The following is a 25,873-nucleotide window of genomic DNA, read 5'->3' as shown; positions in this document are numbered from 1 at the left end:
CTGCATCTGATATGCAAAAAATGTGGATTGGATGCAAACCCATTCATTTCAATTGGGCCACAAAAACGCAGATAGCACAGTGTGCACTCCACATCCACATTTCCATAAAACATGGCAGCATGCACATGGAAAAGATTCATGTTTTTTGGATATGCTGACCACAAAACACATACAGTCGTGTGCATGAGGCCTTCACCATATATATCAGATATAGAAACATGAAGAAAATGCAATAAACAGTTTCATAGATACCAGGTAGCATACTAACCTCAATAAAAAAAAAAAAAGAAAAACAAAATGATTACATACAAGAGACACAATACAGTCCAAAGTTTTTATTAACACGGAATTATTACAGAAAATGAGAATTATATTATATTGTTTATGTTAATCCAGACATGATCAATATAAAAATATGAAAAACAGGAAGGAATTTTTTATTCCCCTAAAGTGAGGAAAATTGGCTTCGACCTCACAGGGTTTTTCTTTTGCCTTCCTCTGGATCAACTTTCAGGATGACAGGCCGAACTGGATGGACAAATGTCTTTTTTCGGCCTTATGTACTATGGTACTACTATGTTACTATATAGGATATTTTGTGGAATATTTTATTTTTTCACTTGATATCTTTCATGCATTAAAGCCGTCTTCTTAGTTAGAAAATTCTAGAACTTCTAGGCTTCTTTTATGTAAGAAGTTTGTCCTGAACTCAGAAACGAGGGACAACCCTCATCTCGTATGAATGAGGTCTTGAAGCGTTGGTTTTGGGCTCTGGGCTTATGCTCAAATTCTTTCTATCTACAGTGGGCTCCAAGGTAAACTTTTGCAGTATGGTGGTTAGAAAGAGGAAGAGCTCCATGCGAGCCAGGCCTTCTCCCATACACATGCGTTTACCTGAGAAGACAGAACAAGCACATACAAAAAGAAATCACGTTAAACAGAGAGGTTCTCCGGTTTACAAAAGCCATTTTAATTGCCTCAATTCTGAGTTAATAGAGGAGGGGAGACTTCTGTTCAGTACCCCCCATCAACAAACCAGTATGCAGAGTGAGTTTCAATGGGCATTGTGTCATGTTTTTATTTCTCCTGTGGGGGCACAGCAGTGTAATTGAACACACTGCTGGGTTCCATCACAGATCACAGCTAATATGGAAAAAATTTAATCACTTCAGTTCTTCCTACAATTTTTACAAAATAATAGGTTTGGATTATCATGCTTATTTAATGTATAAGGATATAAAAACCATTACTGTTATAAGGCTAATGTAACTGACATTTGCAGTTGTTATACTCTACTGTAGGTGTATATTACATTAATAAATGCAACAGAATCACGATTGTCCATGCAGCATCATGGAATCTGTCACTTAGCATGATCTGACATGAAGTACCGGTAGTATTCCATAGGACTGGCGGTAAATCTAATAAGTTATCTCAACTCAATAAGTTATAATAGTGCACAAAAGAGATATCTTAAAGACAAAATTAGTTCTGGTTCATTAGTATTCTTGATGTTCTTCCATGGTCCGTATTAAAGAGGTATATGAGAAGAACTTTTCTAGCATGAACACTAGCTGAAGACTATTAGATGTTACACATATGTTGCATCTGCTCTATTTCTAGCTATGACTTGACAGCAGCCTGTGTCTTGTGTGCATATGATGTGTGCAAAGTCCAATGAAGTCATAGATTCCTAAGTTCTATCAAGTCATGTTCTTAATCTTCTAAAACAGAACTTAGAAGTGCCAACTGCATTAAAATAGGAAGCACTCGAAATATTTTTCTATGGGAACCTGGATTAATATAAAGCTCATTGTCATTTATAGCTAGTGATGAGCGGGAGGTGCCATATTAGATTTCGCGATATTTCGTGAATATTCAATTCAATATTCGTGTTATATTATATATAATTATTCCAATTATCGCGAATAATATGCAATTTAATTAATCGCGTATTGCGATTTTTTTCTTTTGATAGTATAAGGCAACGCTCCTATGACTAATTGACTATGGCTAGGCTAATATGTGTATTTTACGAAATTTCGTAATATTGCTCTAACTTCGTCTTTTAGAATATTACGAATATTCGTAAAATACACATATAGATTGTAATTTAGCTAATATAGTGCTATAATCCTTTTTTTTTTTCTCTAATTTCTTTTGCCTCTTCTGAACTTAAGTTTTGTAAAATATGTACACTATTAAAAAATATTACTATAGCAGTATATTAGCTAAATTACAATCTATATGTGTATTTTACGAATATTCTTAATATTGCTCTAACTTCGTCTTTTAGAATATAACGAATAGAGTTGAGCGAACACCTGGATGTTCGGGTTCGAGAAGTTCGGCCGAACATCCCGGAAATGTTCGGGTTCGGGATCCGAACCCGATCCGAACTTCGTCCCGAACCCGAACCCCATTGAAGTCAATGGGGACCCGAACTTTTCGGCACTAAAAAGGCTGTAAAACAGCCCAGGAAAGAGCTAGAGGGCTGCAAAAGGCAGCAACATGTAGGTAAATCCCCTGCAAACAAATGTGGATAGGGAAATGAATTAAAATAAAAATTAAATAAATAAAAATTAACCAAAATCAATTGGAGAGAGGTTCCATAGCAGAGAATCTGGCTTCCCGTCACCCACCACTGGAACAGTCCATTCTCAGATATTTAGGCCCCGGCACCCAGGCAGAGGAGAGAGGTCCCGTAACAGAGAATCTGTCTTCATGTCAGCAGAGAATTAGTCTGCATGTCATAGCAGAGAATGAGGCTTCACGTCAGCCACCACTGCAACAGTCCATTGGCATATATTTAGGCCCAGCACACACAGGCAGAGGAGAGAGGTCCCGTAACAGAGAATCTGTCTTCATGTCAGCAGAGAATTAGTCTGCATGTCATAGCAGAGAATGAGGCTTCACGTCAGCCACCACTGCAACAGTCCATTGGCATATATTTAGGCCCAGCACACACACAGGCAGAGGAGAGAGGTCCCGTAACAGAGAATCTGGCTTCATGTCAGCAGAGAATCAGTCTGCATGTCATAGCAGAGAATGAGGCTTCACGTCAGCCACCACTGCAACAGTCCATTGGCATATATTTAGGCCCAGCACACACACAGGCAGAGGAGAGAGGTCCCGTAACAGAGGATCTGGCTTCATGTCAGCAGAGAATCAGTCTGCATGTCATAGCAGAGAATGAGGCTTCACGTCAGCCACCACTGCAACAGTCCATTGGCATATATTTAGGCCTAGCACACAGGCAGAGCAGAGAGGTCCCGTAACAGACAATCTGGCTTCATGTCAGCAGAGAATCAGTCTGCATGTCATAGCAGAGAATGAGGCTTCACGTCAGCCACCACTGCAACAGTCCATTGGCATATATTTAGGCCCAGCACCCAGGCAGAGGAGAGAGGTCCCGTAACAGACAATCTGGCTTCATGTCAGCAGAGAATTAGTCTGCATGTCATAGCAGAGAATGAGGCTTCACGTCAGCCACCACTGCAACAGTCCATTGGCATATATTTAGGCCCAGCACCACAGGCAGAGGAGAGAGGTCCCGTAACAGACAATCTGGCTTCATGTCAGCAGAGAATCAGTCTGCATGTCATAGCAGAGAATGAGGCTTCACGTCACCCACCACTGCAACAGTCCATTGGCATATATTTAGGCCTAGCACACAGGCAGAGGAGAGAGGTCCCGTAACAGACAATCTGGCTTCATGTCAGCAGAGAATCAGTCTGCATGTCATAGCAGAGAATGAGGCTTCACGTCAGCCACCACTGCAACAGTCCATTGGCATATATTTAGGCCCTAGCACACACAGGCAGAGGAGAGAGGTCCCGTAACAGACGAATCTGGCTTCATGTCAGCAGAGAATCAGTCTGCATGTCATAGCAGAGAATCAGGCTTCACGTCAGCCACCACTGCAACAGTCCATTGGCATATATTTAGGCCTAGCACACAGGCAGAGGAGAGAGGTCCCGTAACAGACAATCTGGCTTCATGTCAGCAGAGAATCAGTCTGCATGTCATAGCAGAGAATGAGGCTTCACGTCAGCCACCACTGCAACAGTCCATTGTCATAATTTAGGCCCAGCACCCAGGCAGAGGAGAGAGGTCCCGTAACAGACAATCTGGCTTCATGTCAGCAGAGAATTAGTCTGCATGTCATAGCAGAGAATCAGGCTTCATGTCAGCCACCACTGCAACAGTCCATTGGCATATATTTAGGCCTAGCACACAGGCAGAGGAGAGGTTCATTCAACTTTGGGTAGCATCGCAATATAATGGTAAAATGAAAATAAAAATAGGATTGAATGAGGAAGTGCCCTGGAGTCCAATAATATATGGTTATGGGGAGGTAGTTAATGTCTAATCTGGACAAGGGACGGACAGGTCCTGTGGGATCCATGCCTGGTTCATTTTTATGAACGTCAGCTTGTCCACATTGGCTGTAGACAGGCGGCTGCGTTTGTCTGTAATGACGCCCCCTGCCGTGCTGAATACACGTTCAGACAAAACGCTGGCTGCCGGGCAGGCCAGCACCTCCAAGGCATAAAAGGCTAGCTCTGGCCACGTGGACAATTTAGAGACCCAGAAGTTGAATGGGGCCGAACCATCAGTCAGTACGTGGAGGGGTGTGCACACGTACTGTTCCACCATGTTAGTGAAATGTTGCCTCCTGCTAACACGTTGCGTATCAGGTGGTGGTGCAGTTAGCTGTGGCGTGTTGACAAAAGTTTTCCACATCTCTGCCATGCTAACCCTGCCCTCAGAGGAGCTGGCCGTGACACAGCTGCCTTGGCGACCTCTTGCTCCTCCTCTGCCTTGGCCTTGGGCTTCCACTTGTTCCCCTGTGACATTTGGGAATGCTCTCAGTAGCGCGTCTACCAACGTGCGCTTGTACTCGCGCATCTTCCTATCACGCTCCAGTGCAGGAAGTAAGGTGGGCACATTGTCTTTGTAGCGTGGATCCAGCAGGGTGGCAACCCAGTAGTCCGCACAGGTTAAAATGTGGGCAACTCTGCTGTCGTTGCGCAGGCACTGCAGCATGTAGTCGCTCATGTGTGCCAGGCTGCCCAGGGGTAAGGACAAGCTGTCCTCTGTGGGAGGCGTATCGTCATCGTCCTGCCTTTCCCCCCAGCCACGCACCAGTGATGGACCCGAGCTGCGTTGGGTGCCACCCCGCTGTGACCATGCTTCATCCTCATCCTCCTCCACCTCCTCCTCATCCTCGTCCTCCTCGTCCTCCAGTAGTGGGCCCTGGCTGGCCACATTTGTACCTGGCCTCTGCTGTTGCCAAAAACCTCCCTCTGAGTCACTTCGAAGAGACTGGCCTGAAAGTGCTAAAAATGACCCCTCTTCCTCCTCCTCCTCCTCCTCCTCCTGGGCCACCTCCTCTTCCATCATCGCCCTAAGTGTTTTCTCAAGGAGACATAGAAGTGGTATTGTAACGCTGATAACGGTGTCATCGCCACTGGCCATGTTGGTGGAGTACTCGAAACAGCGCAACAGGGCACACAGGTCTCGCATGGAGGCCCAGTCATTGGTGGTGAAGTGGTGCTGTTCTGTAGTGCGACTGACCCGTGCGTGCTGCAGCTGAAACTCCACTATGGCCTGCTGCTGCTCGCACAGTCTGTCCAGCATGTGCAAGGTGGAGTTCCACCTGGTGGGCACGTCGCATATGAGGCGGTGAGCGGGAAGGCCGAAGTTACGCTGTAGCGCAGACAGGCGAGCAGCAGCAGGATGTGAACGCCGGAAGCGCGAACAGACGGCCCGCACTTTATGCAGCAGCTCTGACATGTCGGGGTAGTTGTGAATGAACTTCTGCACCACCAAATTCAGCACATGCGCCAAGCAAGGGATGTGCGTCAAATTGGCTAGTCCCAGAGCTGCAACGAGATTTCGCCCATTATCACACACCACCAGGCCGGGCTTGAGGCTCACCGGCAGCAACCACTCGTCGGTCTGTTGTTCTATACCCCGCCACAACTCCTGTGCGGTGTGGGGCCTGTCCCCCAAACATATGAGTTTCAGAATGGCCTGCTGACGTTTACCCCGGGCTGTGCTGAAGTTGGTGGTGAAGGTGTGTGGCTGACTGGATGAGCAGGTGGAAGAAGAGGAGGAGGAAGCCGAGAAGGAGGAGGTGGCAACAGGAGGCAAAGAATGTTGCCCTGCGATCCTTGGCGGCGGAAGGACGTGCGCCAAACAGCTCTCCGCCTGGGGCCCAGCTGCCACTACATTTACCCAGTGTGCAGTTAGGGAGATATAGCGTCCCTGGCCGTGCTTACTGGTCCACGTATCTGTGGTTAGGTGGACCTTGCCACAGATGGCGTTGCGCAGTGCACACTTGATTTTATCGGATACTTGGTTGTGCAGGGAAGGCACGGCTCTCTTGGAGAAGTAGTGCCGGCTGGGAACAACATACTGTGGGACAGCAAGCGACATGAGCTGTTTGAAGCTGTCTGTGTCCACCAGCCTAAATGACAGCATTTCATAGGCCAGTAGTTTAGAAATGCTGGCATTCAGGGCCAGGGATCGAGGGTGGCTAGGTGGGAATTTACGCTTTCTATCAAATGTTTGTGAGATGGAGAGCTGAACGCTGGCGTGTGACATGGTTGAGACGCTTGGTGACGGAGGTGGTGGTGGTGGTGTTGGTGGTACATCCCCTGTTTGCTGGGCGGCAGGTGCCAACGTTCCTCCAGAGGCGGAGGAAGAGGCCGAGGCGGCAGCAGCAGAATAGGCCGAGGCGGCAGCAGCAGAAGAGGTAGCAGGGGGAGCCTGAGTGACTTCCTTGGTTTTAAGGTGTTTACTCCACTGCAGTTCATGCTTTGCATGCAGGTGCCTGGTCATGCAGGTTGTGCTCAGGTTCAGAACGTTAATGCCTCGCTTCAGGCTCTGATGGCACAGCGTGCAAACCACTCGGGTCTTGTCGTCAGCACATTGTTTGAAGAAGTGCCATGCCAGGGAACTCCTTGAAGCTGCCTTTGGGGTGCTCGGTCCCAGATGGCGGCGGTCAGTAGCAGGCGGAGTCTCTTGGCGGCGGGTGTTCTGCTTTTGCCCACTGCTCCCTCTTTTGCTACGCTGTTGGCTCGGTCTCACCACTGCCTCTTCCTCCGAACTGTGAAAGTCAGTGGCACGACCTTCATTCCATGTGGGGTCTAGGACCTCATCGTCCCCTGCATCGTCTTCCACCCAGTCTTGATCCCTGACCTCCTGTTCAGTCTGCACACTGCAGAAAGACGCAGCAGTTGGCACCTGTGTTTCGTCATCATCAGAGACATGCTGAGGTGGTATTCCCATGTCCTCATCATCAGGAAACATAAGTGGTTGTGCGTCAGTGCATTCTATGTCTTTCACCGCTGGGGAAGGGCTAGGTGGATGCCCTTGGGAAACCCTGCCAGCGGAGTCTTCAAACAGCATAAGAGACTGCTGCATAACTTGAGGCTGAGACAGTTTCCCTGGTATGCATGGGGGTGATGTGACAGACTGATGGGGTTGGTTTTCAGGCGCCATCTGTGCGCTTTCTGCAGAAGACTGGGTGGGAGATAATGTGAACGTGCTGGATCCACTGTCGGCCACCCAATTGACTAATGCCTGTACCTGCTCAGGCCTTACCATCCTTAGAACGGCATTGGGCCCCACCATATATCGCTGTAAATTCTGGCGGCTACTGGGACCTGAGGTAGTTGGTACACTAGGACGTGTGGATGTGGCAGAACGGCCACGTCCTCTCCCAGCACCAGAGGGTCCACTAACACCACCACGACCATGTCCACGTCCGCGTCCCTTACTAGATGTTTTTCTCATTGTTATGGTTCACCACAACAACAAATATATTATTTGGCCCAATGTATTGTATTCAAATTCAGCGGGATATAAATTTGAGGCCTAGTATTTAGGCGCTGGGTGACCGGTATGGATTTAGTGACAGAATTAGACTTGGAAATGCACAGAAGCGTGTGTGTGAAGTTATTCTGAATGACCCTATGTGCACCTTCAATATGATCTACCCTTTTAGGGATAGATTTCAAATAGCTCTGATATAGCAGAAACGACTAAATTATGAAATTGCTAAATTGGGAATTGTATTTCAACCCAGAACAAAAAATGTGCTTTGACGGACACTAAATAACTTTCCCAGCCACAACAGGACAGCGGTAACGAGAGATTTAGCGGGATATAAATTTGAGGCCTAGTATTTAGGCGCTGGGTGACAGGTATGGGTTTAGTGACAGAATTAGATTTGGAAATGCACAGTAGCGGGTGTGTGAAGTTATTCTGAATGACCCTATGTGCACCTTGAATATTATATACCCTTTTAGGGATAGATTTCAAATAGCTCTGATATAGCAGAAACCACTAAATTATGAAATTGCTAAATTGGGAATTGTATTTCAACCCAGAACAAGAAATGTGCTTGAACGGACACTAAATAACTCGCCCAGCTACAGCACTAGGGACAGATTTAGCGGGATATAAATTTGAGGCCTAGTATTTAGGCGCTGGGTGACAGGTATGGGTTTAGTGACAGAATTAGACTTGGAAATACACAGTAGCGGGTGTGTGTGAAGTTATTCTGAATGACCCAATGTGCACCTTGAATATTATATACCCTTTTAGGGATAGATTTCAAATAGCTCTGATATAGCAGAAACCACTAAATTATGAAATTGCTAAATTGGGAATTGTATTTCAACCCAGAACAAGAAATGTGCTTGAACGGACACTAAATAACTCGCCCAGCTACAGCACTAAGGACAGATTTAGCGGGATATAAATTTGAGGCCTAGTATTTAGGCGCTGGGTGACAGGTATGGGTTTAGTGCCAGAATTAGACTTGGAAATACACAGTAGCGGGTGTGTGTGAAGTTATTCTGAATGACCCAATGTGCACCTTGAATATTATATACCCTTTTAGGGATAGATTTCAAATAGCTCTGATATAGCAGAAACCACTAAATTATGAAATTGCTAAATTGGGAATTGTATTTCAACCCAGAACAAGAAATGTGCTTGAACGGACACTAAATAACTCGCCCAGCTACAGCACTAAGGACAGATTTAGCGGGATATAAATTTGAGGCCTAGTATTTAGGCGCTGGGTGACAGGTATGGGTTTAGTGCCAGAATTAGACTTGGAAATACACAGTAGCGGGTGTGTGTGAAGTTATTCTGAATGACCCAATGTGCACCTTGAATATTATATACCCTTTTAGGGATAGATTTCAAATAGCTCTGATATAGCAGAAACCACTAAATTATGAAATTGCTAAATTGGGAATTGTATTTCAACCCAGAACAAGAAATGTGCTTGAACGGACACTAAATAACTCGCCCAGCTACAGCACTAAGGACAGATTTAGCGGGATATAAATTTGAGGCCTAGTATTTAGGCGCTGGGTGACAGGTATGGGTTTAGTGCCAGAATTAGACTTGGAAATACACAGTAGCGGGTGTGTGTGAAGTTATTCTGAATGACCCAATGTGCACCTTGAATATTATATACCCTTTTAGGGATAGATTTCAAATAGCTCTGATATAGCAGAAACCACTAAATTATGAAATTGCTAAATTGGGAATTGTATTTCAACCCAGAACAAGAAATGTGCTTGAACGGACACTAAATAACTCGCCCAGCTACAGCACTAAGGACAGATTTAGCGGGATATAAATTTGAGGCCTAGTATTTAGGCGCTGGGTGACAGGTATGGGTTTAGTGCCAGAATTAGACTTGGAAATACACAGTAGCGGGTGTGTGTGAAGTTATTCTGAATGACCCAATGTGCACCTTGAATATTATATACCCTTTTAGGGATAGATTTCAAATAGCTCTGATATAGCAGAAACCACTAAATTATGAAATTGCTAAATTGGGAATTGTATTTCAACCCAGAACAAGAAATGTGCTTGAACGGACACTAAATAACTCGCCCAGCTACAGCACTAAGGACAGATTTAGCGGGATATAAATTTGAGGCCTAGTATTTAGGCGCTGGGTGACAGGTATGGGTTTAGTGCCAGAATTAGACTTGGAAATACACAGTAGCGGGTGTGTGTGAAGTTATTCTGAATGACCCAATGTGCACCTTGAATATTATATACCCTTTTAGGGATAGATTTCAAATAGCTCTGATATAGCAGAAACCACTAAATTATGAAATTGCTAAATTGGGAATTGTATTTCAACCCAGAACAAGAAATGTGCTTGAACGGACACTAAATAACTCGCCCAGCTACAGCACTAAGGACAGATTTAGCGGGATATAAATTTGAGGCCTAGTATTTAGGCGCTGGGTGACAGGTATGGGTTTAGTGCCAGAATTAGACTTGGAAATACACAGTAGCGGGTGTGTGTGAAGTTATTCTGAATGACCCAATGTGCACCTTGAATATTATATACCCTTTTAGGGATAGATTTCAAATAGCTCTGATATAGCAGAAACCACTAAATTATGAAATTGCTAAATTGGGAATTGTATTTCAACCCAGAACAAGAAATGTGCTTGAACGGACACTAAATAACTCGCCCAGCTACAGCACTAAGGACAGATTTAGCGGGATATAAATTTGAGGCCTAGTATTTAGGCGCTGGGTGACAGGTATGGGTTTAGTGCCAGAATTAGACTTGGAAATACACAGTAGCGGGTGTGTGTGAAGTTATTCTGAATGACCCAATGTGCACCTTGAATATTATATACCCTTTTAGGGATAGATTTCAAATAGCTCTGATATAGCAGAAACCACTAAATTATGAAATTGCTAAATTGGGAATTGTATTTCAACCCAGAACAAGAAATGTGCTTGAACGGACACTAAATAACTCGCCCAGCTACAGCACTAGGGACAGATTTAGCTGGATATAAATTTGAGGCCTAGTATTTAGGCGCTGGGTGACAGGTATGGGTTTAGTGCCAGAATTAGACTTGGAAATACACAGTAGCGGGTGTGTGTGAAGTTATTCTGAATGACCCAATGTGCACCTTGAATATTATATACCCTTTTAGGGATAGATTTCAAATAGCTCTGATATAGCAGAAACCACTAAATTATGAAATTGCTAAATTGGGAATTGTATTTCAACCCAGAACAAGAAATGTGCTTGAACGGACACTAAATAACTCGCCCAGCTACAGCACTAAGGACAGATTTAGCGGGATATAAATTTGAGGCCTAGTATTTAGGCGCTGGGTGACCGGTATGGATTTAGTGACAGAATTAGACTGGGATATGGCCAAAAAATAAACAGACTATTGCTGGTTAAATGCACTTGGTGTGACAGCTTCACCCTGATGTAGGCTTTAGCCAAAAAACAACCACACCATTGAGGGTTAAATGCACTTGGTGACAGGCGCAGCTTGCCCCTGATTTAGTATATGGCCAAAAAATGAACAGACTATTGCTGGTTAAATGCACTTGGTGTGACAGCTTCACCCTGATGTAGGCTTTAGCCAAAAAACAACCACACCATTGAGGGTTAAATGCACTTGGTGACAGGCGCAGCTTGCCCCTGATTTTGTATATGGCCAAAAAATGAACAGACTATTGCTGGTTAAATGCACTTGGTGTGACAGCTTCACCCTGATGTAGGCTTTAGCCAAAAAACAACCACACCATTGAGGGTTAAATGCACTTGGTCGCAGCTTGTGCTGGCGCACCACAAGACACAAAATGGCCGCCGATCACCCCAGAAAAATGTGACTGACAAACGGTCTGGGCAGCCTAAAAACAGTGAGCAATTGAGGATCAGCAGCTCAATGATCCACAGCTGCAGATCGATCAGTTAATCAAGTCCTTTGGAGGAGTTAATCTGCCTAATCTCGCCCTACTGTCGCAGCCGCAACCTCTCCCTACGCTAATCAGAGCAGAGTGACGGGCGGCGCTATGTGACTCCAGCTTAAATAGAGGCTGGGTCACATGGTGCTCTGGCCAATCACAGCCATGCCAATAGTAGGCATGGCTGTGATGGCCTCTTGGGGCAAGTAGTATGACGCTTGTTGATTGGCTGCTTTGCAGCCTTTCAAAAAGCGCCAAGAAAGCGTCACAAAAGCGCGAAGAAAGCGACGAACACCGAACCCGAACCCGGACTTTTACGAAAATGTCCGGGTTCGGGTCCGTGTCACGGACACCCCAAAATTCGGTACGAACCCGAACTATACAGTTCGAGTTCGCTCATCCCTAATAACGAATATTCTAAAAGATGAAGTTAGAGCAATATTAAGAATATACGTAAAAAGTTGAAATCGCAATTCGATTATTATAACTTGAATTAATCGGATTGCGATTTCAACTTAGCTAACTTAGCACTGCTATATTCCATATTAGGCTAGAATTAACGAATATGGAATATAGCAGTGTTAAGTTGAAATCGCAATTCAATTATTATAACTTGAATTAATCGGATTGCGATTTCAACATAATTCTCAAATTCGACAGTACATTCTAGTATATGGAGACGTTCCCATGGTGATGGGGACGCTCCATGAGCACGGAAGTCAGCAGAAGCGGCAACGGGCACTGACTGGAGCAGCCAGGAAGCCAGGAATCCAAAGGACAGGTAAGAACAACTTTAGGGAAGTGGGAAAGAAAAAAATATAACAATTAAAAAAAAAAGTAATAAATGAGAATATCCGATTTCGCGAAAATATATAGAACAAATAGAACAATATTCTAAATATTTGCGAAATCTCGAAGTTGCGATATTCGAGAAAAAAATTTGCAATTCGAATATTCGCGCTCAACACTATTTATAGCTGACAGATAATTTTTTCTAGTTAGCACTGAACTAATAATATGCAATGTATGATCACTTACCTGTAGAGAATGGCATGAATGCATCACTTTTCTTAAAGCAACCATTCTCATTAAGAAAATGTCCAGGATCAAATTCATCTGGATTCTTGAATTGTTTTGAGTCTTTCAAAACAGAAGTGAGGACTGGAAACACCAAGGTTCCCTGAAAGTAAATGTATGAAATATGTACATCTAGTAAAACCAGAAGTGTTAAAAGTCAGGTCTTTGTCAGGAAATTACAGCCATGATACAGTGCATGGCTGTTTTAGGAGGGTTGCTATGCAGACCAGTCAAGCCCCAGCTACTCAATGTATCTGTGAGACAGTTTCTAGTTCAGTCTCTGGCTGAAGTAGAGGATTTCATCCTTTTGCTCACTGCTACCCTTACCTGTGATTTTGTATCCTGGTTCCAGATAAAGGTGCTACTCATTTGAACTCCTGGTAATCTGACCATATAGTGTGTTTTCTAGATTTACCTCTAAACTGCTGGTTTGGCTTCTACTGATTCTGTTGGTATTCTGACTATATCTAGTTTTCTGGATTAACCCCCTGTCCACTATTTTGAGTGTATCCATCTCTCTTCATTCTCACCCTACTTATCTACTATTCTTTGCACTCTGGTCATTCTGTAGGTTTGTTCTAATGAACTTGCACCAGCTTTCTGCTACCTTACTCCAGACATTACATGAGCCCCTAACAGCCAAATCCAATATTCCTTATGGCAGGCCCTGGTAAAGAACTTAAAGGTCCCCCTAGCTTCCTATCAACCAGAGTGGTTAAGGAAGCCTGGTAGCAATTTTTGAGTTTTCTGGCTGTGGTTTTGGATGATGACTATAGTTTTTGTAACAGTATGATTGGTAACAAGAAATTAACCAAGGCACTGAGAAGATCAGCACACTTTCTGCAGGAAGGGATATTCCTTGAAGGTAGTTCATGTTAATTTGCCATGATGCATATAGGTACCTTATTAATATGAATGATATAAGGTTTTAATCCTTAAAAGTTGAATGTAAAAGAATATACTTAATCACCAGTCCGCAAAAATGCTGCAGGTCCATGGAGTGTTGTGGGGTAGATTACACTTTCAAAGAATGTACATAAAAAGTCCGGACCGCGCGTGTCATAAATATAAGGTATAAAGCAGTTTTTTTCTTCTTCCTCCCTTCAAAAAGTTACCAAGGTCTGCATATCTCCTACTAATGGATATCCTGCAACTTACAAAGAAAAACAATAGGGTAGATCCGTATGGTTGTTCTGCCCTGTGATACACAGGTTGTACTTACACGGCACTCCTCCAATATCAAGCGTATCACAGGTTTCCTCTGCAATTTAGTTGTTTCTCCGCAGGGAAGGTGCACGTTCAAACACTGTTACACGCTTGGTCCGGACTTTTTATGTACATTAAAAGTTTAATATTGGCCTTCATTTGTAAGCATTAGGGTTGAGAGAATTGAAGTATCCGAAGTGGACTTCGATCCGAATTTCAGGGAAAAGTTGATTTATCACAAAGCCAAATTTCCTCATGCTTTGTGGTAAAGGTAAAAAAAAAACCCTGTTCCATTTGAGTGCGAAGAGGCTTCCACAGCTATCTAGCTATCTTGTTTGGAGATCCCACGTGATTGAAGATGCCGGCCAGTGTGATGACTTCATCACACATGGTGGAAGATTTTGCGCAGGTTATTCAATCAATATGACCACAGTGGCCTCATCGCACTCAAACGGATCACGTATGTATGTTTTTTTTTGTTTTTTTTACTGCCATTTTAAAGGGAAAAAAAAATTCTTAACCTCTAAAAGGCCTCCATTTTTACATCAGATGCCACGATCAGCAATGAACGTGGCATCTGAAGGGTTCAATGGTAGGGGGGTAGCACTTCACTCGACACTAGTAAGCATAAAATATAGAAATATGTGAAGAACTAATAGGTTGAGAACACCAGCATAATGTACCTTTGGAATTTGATATCCTCTGAAGCTTGTGTCTTTGCTGGCAGCATGGGGTACTCCTAAGGGAACAATATCAGCAAATCTCTGGATCTCATGGATTACAGCTTCCGTATATGGCATTTTACTCTTATCTTCTATTGATGGACTACGTTCTTTGCCGATTACATTGTCAATCTCTTTGTAGATCTTCTCTAAAAAAAGAAAGAGAGTCCTGTTATACAGTAATTGTATCCATAGTACAGCTATAATCAAACTAATAACTGAAGACTATCTGATTTTGATAAGTACTTAGGTGATATGCAATTAGCAACAACACAGATTCCTAATGTGACAACTATAAAAATCTATGGCTGCAAATAACGTACTTCCATATGCCTCATTGAATATGAGAAACACACAGGTCCTTTTTTATGTGGTCTTATGAAAGTGTGTTAAAAAATATTGCCATGTTCCATCACATGCCATATACAGAGATATCTTCCCTCACTAAATACAGAATCTTAGTGTGTTGTGGGGACAGTCTAGGACATGGATGTCAAACTCATGGCCCTCCAGATGTTGCAAAACTACAACTCCCATCATTCCCTGATAGCTGTAGTATGCCCAGGCATGATGGGAGTTGTAGTTTTGCAACAGCTGGAGGGCCACGAGTTTGACATCCCTGGTCTAGGACATATTTAGTTAGATAGATTAAAGGTGTGTGTTTTATACTGAGGGCAGCTGCTGCAAGTGGAAAACATCACACTGGAATAGCTAAGATCCTGCAGTGCCCCCAGAAAGATATTTTTTTCAGCAGCCAGACTTTTTTATTTTGTAAGCAAATTCCCCGACAATACCAGCACCGCAGCACACATTTTGCTGGCATTGCTGTGCAATAGCTCCTTTTTCTTTCCAAAAACCAGCTGCAATGTTGCTACCATTTAAAATTGTTCAGTTCAACGCATTGTACTACTGCGCTAGTTCAATTCAAAGCATTGCGCTAGTGCATTAATGTACCAGTTAATTGCATTCAACTGTTGCCCTAATATACCAGTTCAATTTAATGCATTATACTGCTGTGTAATTATCCTAGATTAATTTCTAAAAATGAAAAATTATTAGCAGACCCCAGTTTTTCACTTTCACTAAGGGTTAAAGGAGAAAATACACCCCAGTATATGTTCCCCATTTTCCCCCCATTCAGTAAACACTCTATATGTGCTTGTAGCCTTCTGTATGGGCGCACAGCAGGCAAACAGCTAAATGTAAATTGAGCTGAACCGAATTCGCAGACATGGATTTTAGGTGCCATGTCACATAAAAAAAATTCCTGAGGTCCCCAGAAGTTAAAAACCGCAAGAAGTGACCCCATTTTGGAAAGAGCACCCCCGTACGAACATTTTAAGTGATGGAAAGGGTACTTTTGACCTAACAGGTGTTTCACAGAAATGAATATGTAGTGTTTGGCGAAAAGTGGATCTTTAAGCTATGCAGACTAAATCAGAGATATAAGGTGGTAAAACTACAGGGTACATCATGGATAAAATTAAATGAATACTCAATGGATGAGTGGTAGATTTTAAAACACGTATTTCAGCGCAGGTTTACTCCTGGTGACACACCCTGCATCTTTTTTGGGTCCTTCCCTTCCTTGCTGTCTGGGGGACTTGACCTGGAAAATGTTGCCCTGGTGCAACACGGGCACCATGACTTCCAGAAGTACTGGGACCCTCCCCGGCTTTGAAAAATTAGGGCCTTCATAACCACCTCTTGAAACTGAAGGAAAGTTCCTGTGTGGCTTTCAGATTTATAAAGCACGTACGCATTGCACATTGCCATCTGTACAATGTGTACGGCCAGCTTTTTGTACCACACTTTCATTTTTCGTGTAGGGCTTCAGAAGTTGATCTGAAAGATCCACCCTTCCCGTGTGCCTGTTGTAGTCTAAGATATAAATTGGTTTGGCGGTAGTGGGTGTGGTACCTCGTACAGGAGCAGGGGAGCTAGCATTAGTGTGAATGGTGGATGGTGGTCAGTACAAGGACGTCCCTCTTGTCCTTGTACTTAACCACCAGCTTGTTCTCATGGAGGAGAGCCATGCTAGGAAGGGCTCAGATTTTTTAGTACTGTGCCTCAAGCCACAGTACCTCTGGCAGTTAGGGACATGAATAGGGGGATGCTGGTATAATATTTATCCACATAGAGGTGGTAACCCTTATCCAGCAGTGGGTGCAGTAAGTTCCACACAATTTTCCCACTAACTCCTAGGAAGTGGGGGAATTCTGGGGGTTCTATCCAGGAATATTTCCCTTCAAAATGCAGAACTTGTGTACCCGGAGCTACTCTCACAAAGTTTGTATAACTTTATGCCATACCTTGCCCGTTTGCTAGGCAGGTACTGGCGGAATCTAATCCTCCCTTTTAAAAGTAATAGTGACTCATCTACACAGACATTTTTATCGGGTTGTACACCTCAGAAAAATTGGTGTTAAAGTGGTCAATGACAGGCCCAACTTTGAACAGACGGTCAAGTGTAAAGTTGTTTTGGGGTGGGCCCTGTGCATTGTGGTTGTAGTGTAGGAATTTCCTAATTGACTCAAATCACTTCCGGGTTATGGTGTTTAACGTAAATTGCATTCTGGTAGAAAATGTCCTAACTCCAATATTGTCTAACGTTAGTTTTTTTTACAACACCCATATGCAGCACGAGTCCCCAAAACTTCATCATCTCTGCTGCACTTACTGGGGTCAACCTAGGGGTCTAGCGTATGGCGATGTAGGGTTCTGATCAATAAATAGTTGGGCATATAAATTTGTTTGGGCCACCATTAAATTTACAAAATCTTCAGAGAATATTTTAAATAAAAATCTAGTTCAGTGAAGCCCGCACAGTCTATCTGTATTCCGGAGCTGCCCTCAAAATCCGAAATTTAGGGCTGATAATCGTCAGGGTGTGGGGTCCGTAAGGGTTCACTCTGGGGGGCTGCTTCCCCTGCTACGCTGGGGTGCCTTCTAGAGGGTCCCTCTACTAATGCCTTTTCAGCTGAGTATACACGTTGGGACCTCGGAGGAGACCAGTGCTGATCAGTTCAGCACGTCACCTCCCCCCCACAGCTGTGCATGCTGGTACGGTGTCATTCTATATATTTTGCCCAGGTCCTCCATATTGTGCATTTCCTATGTTTGAAAATGTTGTGTTCATGTAATGTACCTGGTTCACCAGAGGTGGCAGCAGACTTGACAGTGCTACTGTGGGAATGTAACCCACTCTCCATTCTGACTCTCGCTAAGGAAGGGAGAAGACTAATTGGCCAGAGGTCAGTTCAGCTTAGCCCCTTCTAGGGAAAAGTTCTAACTTACAGTACCCCAGATAAGCAAAGTTAGCCAGCAGAGGACCTTCAGGTCTGCAGCATACAGCAAAGGAAAAGTTCCTATTTAAGCCTGTTTGCATAGCATAGCCGAGATTTCTATTGCCTGCCATTTTATGCTAAGACCTTCTGGTAACCAAGCAAACGTTGGAAGATTGTTTTTCTGATGAAAGTTTATTCAAGTAAAGCTGCTAACAACTATATACAAGGTCTGGACTCAATTAATTCTACGAAAAATTTACGTAAAAACAACCCCAAATGCATGTACGGACGCTGCATATACAGCTTCTGGAACTGCGATATGCCTGTCTTCATTAACCGGCCAATCGCAGTGCTTGGAGCTGCAGGCGGGCGGTGCAGCCCCATGCTGCCCTTACCCGGTATGGATGCCTGCCTGTAAGTATAGCTATGGTTCCCCGATTCCCCCACGATCATGCCCCAGCGCCCGGCGGACCTTGTGATATACATGTATGTCACTGGCCTTTAAGTCCCGTCCAGTTATGACATATAGTACAGACCAAAAGTTTGGACACACCTTCTCATTCAAAGAGTTTTCTTTATTTTCAGGACTATGAAAATTGTAGATTTACACTGAAGGCATCAAAACTATGAATTAACACGTAGTGTGAAACAACTGAAAATATGTCATATTCTAGGTTCTTCAAAGTAGCCACCTTTTGCTTTGATTACTGCTTTGCACACTCTTGGCATTCTCTTGATGAGCTTCAAGAGGTAGTCACCTGAAATGTTCTTCCAACAGTCTTGAAGGAGTTCCCAGAGATGCTTAGCACTTGTTGGCCCTTTTGCCTTCACTCTGCGGTCCAGCTCACCCCAAACCATCTTGATTGGGTTCAGGTGCGGTGACTGTGGAGGCCAGGTCATCTGGCGCAGCACCCCATCACTCTCCTTCATGGTCAAATAGCCCTTACACAGCCTGGAGGTGTGTTTGGGGTAATTGTCCTGTTGAAAAATAAATGATGGTCCAACTAAATGCAAACCGGATGGAATAGCATGCCGCTGCAAGATGCTGTGGTAGCCATGCTGGTTCAGTATGCCTTCAATTTTGAATAAATCCCCAACAGTGTCACCAGCAAAGCACCCCCACACCATCACACCTCCTCCTCCATGCTTCACGGTGGGAACCAGGCATGTAGAGTCCATCCGTTCACCTTTTCTGCATTGCACAAAGACACGGTGGTTGGAACCAAAGATCTCTAATTTGGACTAATCAGACCAAAGCACAGATTTCCACTGGTCTAATGTCCATTCCTTGTGTTCTTTAGCCCAAACAAGTCTCTTCTGCTTGTTGCCTGTCCTTAGCAGTGGTTTCCTAGCAGATATTCTACCATGAAGGCCTAATTCACACAGTCTCCTCTTAACAGTTGTTCTAGAGATGTGTCTGCTGCTAGAACTCTGGGTGGCATTGACCTGGTATCTAATCTGAGCTGCTGTTAACCTGCGATTTCTGAGGCTGGTGACTCGGATGAACTTATCCTCCACAGCAGAGGTGACTCTTGGTCTTCCTTTCCTGGGGCGGTCCGCATGTGAGCCAGTTTCTTTGTAGTGCTTGATGGTTTTTGTGACTGCACTTGAGGACACTTTCAAAGTTTTCCCAATTTTTTGTACTGACTGACCTTCATTTCTTAAAGTAATGATGGCTACTCGTTTTTCTTTACTTAGCTGCTTTTTTCTTGCCATAATACAAATTCTAACAGTCTATTCAGTAGGACTATCAGCTGTGTAGCCACCTGACTTCTCCACAACGCAACTGATGGTCCCAACTCCATTTATAAGGCAAGAAATCCCACTTATTAAACCTGACAGGGCACACCTGTGAAGTGAAGACCATTTCAGGTGACTACCTCTTGCAGCTCATCAAGAGAATGCCAAGAGTGTGCAAAGCAGTAATCAAAGCAAAAGGTGGCTACTTTGAAGAACCTAGAATATGACATATTTTCAGTTGTTTCACACTTTTTTGTTATGTATAAAATTCCACATGTGTTAATTCATAGTTTTGATGCCTTCAGTGTGAATCTACAATTTTCATAGTCATGAAAATAAAGAAAACTCTTTGAATGAGAAGGTGTGTCCAAACTTTTGGTCTATACTGTACATGTACGTCACAGGTCCTTAAGGGGTTAAGATATAAAATAATTTTTCCGATATGGCGAATGGCGTAACGGAATAAATGGGCAAAATGGTCAATTTGTCATTTTTTTATTAGTTCTCCTACTCAAAATTTAATCACAAAGTCATAAACATGTCAAAATAGTATCAATAAAAACTACAGATTGTTCCGCAAAAAAATTTGCCCCCACACAGCACAGTAGATATAACTATAAAAATTTATGGGGGTCACAATATGGTGATATAAATTAATTTTTATTTTTTTTACACGATTTAGACATAAAAATCTTATACATATGGGGTATCGCTGTAATCATACTAGAGGTAGGGAATTGCAGGGAGATTGGAACAGTGGCTGGAACTGGATCAGTTTACACTCTACTGTCTTGTCCAGCCTCCATTGTCATCTCAAAGAGGATTTTTTAGGTTCTGATATGGCGTCCTCACACCCAAATGGACAACCTTGTCCTCCACAACTGCATAAAACATCACATTTGTCAAAGTCAATGAGGCATGAATCTGGGAGTATTTTTCCCACACCTGCAGCTGATATATAGATCCACCATGCTGACAGTAGCTATTTACCATTGGCCTGATCATGACACTGCCACTATCTGCCTACCATCATGAATGTTGCTGCTTCCGCTGCAACAGTTGCTACTCCACCATTACCTCTACCATTAAGTCTGCCCAGCAGCACTTATACTGTCTTGTAGTGATGAGCGGGAGGTGCCATATTCGATTTTGCGAATATTCGATTGAATATTCGTCTTATATTCGTCGAAATTGAATATTTGTAATTTTTCTATTTATCGCAAATAATATACGATTTAATTATTCACGTATTTCGATTTTTCTTTTGACAGTATAAGGCAACGTTCCTATGACTATGGCTAGGCTAATATGTGTATTTTACGAATATTCATAATATTGCTCTAACTTCGTCTTTTAGAATATTCGTAATATTCTAAAAGACGAAGTTACAGCAAATTACAAATATTAGTAAAATACACATATAGATTGTAATTTAGCTAATATAGTGCTATAATCTTTTTTTTTTTTTTGGCAATTTTTTTTTGCCTCTTCTGAACTTCAGTTTTGGAAAAAATATACACTATTAAAAAAATTACTATAGCACTATATTAGCTAAATTGAAGTCTATACGTGTATTTTACGAATTTTCGTATTATTGCTCTAACTTCGTCTTTTAGAATATTATGAATATTCTAAAAGACGAAGTTAGAGCAATATTACGAATAAATTCGTTATTTAGAATATTCGTCTTTTTTTTTTTATGTGTACTTTTATTCCACTTTGGCATACTGCTCCTCAACAAGTGTCCCCGTAACCATGGGAACGCCTGTGCATTAGATGGTATTTTCTAACCCACAGACGTTCCCATTGTGACGGGGACGCTTGTCGGGGAGGAGTATGCGAACAACTGTACAGATAGGAAAAAATTATGCGAAAATTCTAAATAACGAATATATTCACTATTGCTATGTATTCATTTTTTAGAATATTGGTCATTTTATTTTCCATATGAAAACATGATTCCCCCCTGCTTAAGTTGCTTGTGGGCCAATGGCTTATTGACCCACAAGCAAGAAGCAGGGAAGAATCTTTTTTTTTGATGAAAATAAAAAAATGAATATTCGATATATAGAACTATATTTGAAATATTCGCAAAATCTCAAAGTTGCGATATTCAATAAAAAAAATTGTTATTCGAATATTCGCGCTCAACACTACTGTCTTGTCTGTCCCATGATGTGCTGCTACTATTGCTGTCACTAATATATCTACACAGCTTACCCCTTCCACATCCACACTGCACTGCTGCTGCTTCTAAAAAAAGGACTGAAAGGATAATTTTTTGAGGCTTGTTCAGAACAAGCCACTGTTTCTTTTGACATTAACAACTGTGTGAGTATATACAGGAGCAGGCATTTACCCCCATTAAGGCATTATTTGGGGATTCTTGTTCAAATCAGGACAAGTGCTTCCCACACTGTGTATATATACTGTGTGTATATAAACACAGGCAAATAAATGCTCCTATTAAGGAATAATATTTGAACCTCTTATTCAGGACAGGACACTTTTTTTGTATAACACAGTGTGTGAATTAAAAAATAGCTCTCAAAGACAACAGGTTGAACTGGATGTACTTAATTCTTTCGGCCTTACAAACCATGTTACTATGTAATACTAGTGTCATTTCGGCATCCTCAGGTCTACATGTGGTGAAAAATAGTTAGATTTTACCTTGTATTTCGGGATATTTCATGAGTATAAGAAAACTGTATCTCAGTGTCAAACTTGAAGTCTCAGTTCCAGCAAAGAATAAGTCTAATATTGTTGCCTGTAAGTTCTCTTCATGAAATTCTGTGGCTGGATTTCTTTTTTCCTAAAATAATTTAAATAACCATTATTTTAATTGTAAAACATTATCAAAGCCCCCAAAGGTTTTTAGATGAAATAGAAGTAATGAAAAAGAGCAATGTTTCCCATGGCAATCAATAGAACCAGGGCCGTCTTTAACAAGGGGAAAAAGGGGCAGCTGCCCCAGACCCAGTTGCTCCTGGGGGGCCCAAGGCAGCTGCCTCTTGAGCCCTGCTAGCCACTGCCCCGGGTGTCAGGCTGTCAGCTACACAGGGGGTGCTGCCATGCCATGCCTGCTGGCACTCCAGGCAGCGTACTGTGAGAGCTGTGATTCTCTAGGACCTTAGATGACATCATCACTATGTGACCAGTAACCGAGCAATATTACTGGTCACATGGCTATGAGGTCATCAAGGTCCTTTCTACCAGGAGTGTTGCTGTAGAAGTTTGCCTTAACTGTAGAGCTTTTTTTGTGAAGATTACATCAGAAAAAAGTGACAGGGGCTGTTATGCTAATATACTGTAAACTACTGTATTGTGGGGTGCTGTATAGTGTGGGGGCCTGTATACTGTGGGGGGCTGTATACTGTGGGGGGCTGTATACTGTATACTGTGGGTGCTGTATATTGTGGAGTGCTATACTGCTGTACTGTATACTTTGGGGTGTTGTATACTGTGGGGGGGCTGTATACTGTGGGTGCTGTATATTGTGGAGTGCTATACTGCTGTACTGTATAGTGTGGGGTGCTGTATCGTGTATAGTTTGGGGTGCTGTATATGGTGAGGTGCTATACTGCTCTACTGTAAACTGTGAGGTGTTGTATACTGTGGGCTGCTATACTGCTCTACTATATACTGTGGAGTACTGTATAGTGTGGGGTGCTATACTGCATACTGTGTGGTGCTGTATACTGTGGGCTGCTAAACTGCTCTGCTATATACTGTGGGGTGCTATATAGTGTGGGGTGCTATACTGCATACTGTGTGGTGCTTTATACTATAGGGTGCTATACTGCATACTGTGGGTTGCTGTATACTATAGGGTGCTATACTGCAAACTGTGGGGTGCTGGGGTGCACTGTAACACTAGGGTGAGCCGAGCCCTGGTCTCCTTCCTGCAGAGCGATGCCCACTTCCATCCTGAGCCCAGCTGCCCAGAGCACTGATCCTGAGCCGCTGGAGTCTTCAGAACTGTAAGTATTTACAGTAATTCACTGTACTCTACCAGATGTGTGGATTTTTTGTGTGTTTGTTGTGATGATTGCCTGCTAAGGTGTGGGAAGGCGGGATCCAGGTGGCCCAAGTAAATTTTTGCCCAAGGTCCAATCAATATTAAAGATGGCCCTGAATAGAACGATTGCTTAAAGATCTTATACTTGAACTTACACATTTGGACTCCCTACAAATATTTTATCTCAAAAGTCCATGGGATACTAATTCTCCTTGTGGAGAGTGTCTAATAAGTTAATTAGACTCCTTACATCTACTTGTTGCTCTCAACAAAAATAAATAAATAATACCTCCTTGATCTTGACAAAGGCATCTCACCCAGTTTTATCTGCTCTGCAATCACCCTGAAACACCAGTCTGCAGATGAGGTACTGGCTTGGCTAAGTTGTCCTGGTGGTTTAAATGGTGAAACAATGACTTACACAGTAGCTATTTTAATAATCTATAAACTCACCTCTTCCATCTTCATGAGGAAGCAGTCTATGAAGTCTCGAGGGCAGTTCTCATCTAGGGTGGCTCGGTGGCTTTTCATTGCATCCTTAATAAATTGTTTCAGGTTGTCTACAATTTTGAAGATCCCTTGGTGAGGACCAGGAATGTAGGCCATCATGGTTGGGAACATGTTAAAAAGCTAATTGAGAAAAAGTGTGGAAAAAGTGTGATAGAAAAAAACAGCATTAATATTCTTCTGTTGCATGGGTGTGATATTTACATTCATTTCATAGTTCAATATTTTGTATGCATACTTTTACAATATATTTTGTATTGCCACAATGCATCTGAAATAAAATAAAAAATTTAATCTTTGCAGATAGTCTTGATTGAAAAAATATATTTTGTGTCTACAGCTTTTATGCTGTCTTGTGTATTTCCATGGTTACAGACTACAAATAAACCTTGTCTGGTCTGATCCTGCAGTCATGCTATTATTTTTCCTTATTTCTTGCTTAGCTGGAAAATCCAAGACGATGAGGCTGATCAAAGGGCATATGATCACAATATTAAACTACAACAGGCTTGTATTAGTCTGTAACCATGGATACACATAGGTTTGCATGCTGAGGAATACCTTGTAACTCCTGAGAGCCAGTTCTCACCTGCCATGTGCCATTTATAATACCTGTGTCTTATTATATTTGGAGCTCAGTGGGCAAACACCTTGACCTGGGGGCAACTGTTACCTCTGCCACCTAGGTACACCCCTTTATAAAAATTGCAGACACAATATTATAGGCTATATTAATCAAGACTATCTGCAAATCTCCCTTATTATAATAGCTTCTTTGAAGGATGTTCTGTTCAAATTTTGTGCCAAGGCTGCGAAAATCTCTGATTCGAACCAAAGTGTCCAGACATCCAATAATAGATGCATCCATAATTGTATATTACTATATTCTCCAAACAGACCAATAGGATATATAGAATAGATATATGAAATGGGCACCAGGCAGTTTACTTTAAATCATGTGAGCAGTGAAACCCTATAATTCTTGTAAATTTACGTTACTTACATTGCACCCATATACCTAACATAGTAGCAAAGTTTATAAGGATGAAAAAATACATATGTCCATCCGGGTAGGCTTGTTTTCCTTCAAATTCGATCAACAGGAAGGCAAAAATCACTCATAGGGAAGAAGAAAATGTTGAAACCATATCTTTCCGACTCCAATCAGGCAATCAAATAACTCCCTGGATCAACAAACCTTCTCCAGAATTCTAGTTACTATAACTAGAGTTGAGCGAACACCTGGATGTTCGGGTTCGAGAAGTTCGGCCGAACATCCCGGAAATGTTCGGGTTCGGGATCCGAACCCGATCCGAACTTCGTCCCGAACCCGAACCCCATTGAAGTCAATGGGGACCCGAACTTTTCGGCACTAAAACGGCTGTAAAACAGCCCAGGAAAGGGCTAGAGGGCTGCAAAAGGCAGCAACATGTAGGTAAATCCCCTGCAAACAAATGTGGATAGGGAAATTAATTAAAATAAAAATTAAATAAATAAAAATTAACCAAAATCAATTGGAGAGAGGTTCCATAGCAGAGAAT

General features: G+C 42.7%; 1 protein-coding gene across 1 annotated transcript; it reads right to left on the bottom strand.

Annotated features, from left to right (window-relative positions):
• Window positions 1-320: 320 nt before the first annotated feature.
• LOC122923772 (cytochrome P450 2H1-like) lies at window positions 321-24,455 on the bottom strand (the record flags this gene model as incomplete). The annotated part of the gene is made up of 5 exons (XM_044274608.1): window positions 321-894; window positions 12,811-12,952; window positions 14,739-14,926; window positions 22,478-22,619; window positions 24,279-24,455. Coding segments are annotated over 5 exons (834 nt in total), but the record flags the coding sequence as incomplete, so codon positions are not given.
• Between the last annotated feature and the right edge of the window lie 1,418 nt (window positions 24,456-25,873).

Source organism: Bufo gargarizans, unplaced genomic scaffold (assembly GCF_014858855.1).
Source record: "Bufo gargarizans isolate SCDJY-AF-19 unplaced genomic scaffold, ASM1485885v1 original_scaffold_1883_pilon, whole genome shotgun sequence".
NCBI lineage: Eukaryota > Metazoa > Chordata > Amphibia > Anura > Bufonidae > Bufo > Bufo gargarizans.
This window is presented reverse-complemented; position numbering and strand designations above follow the sequence as displayed.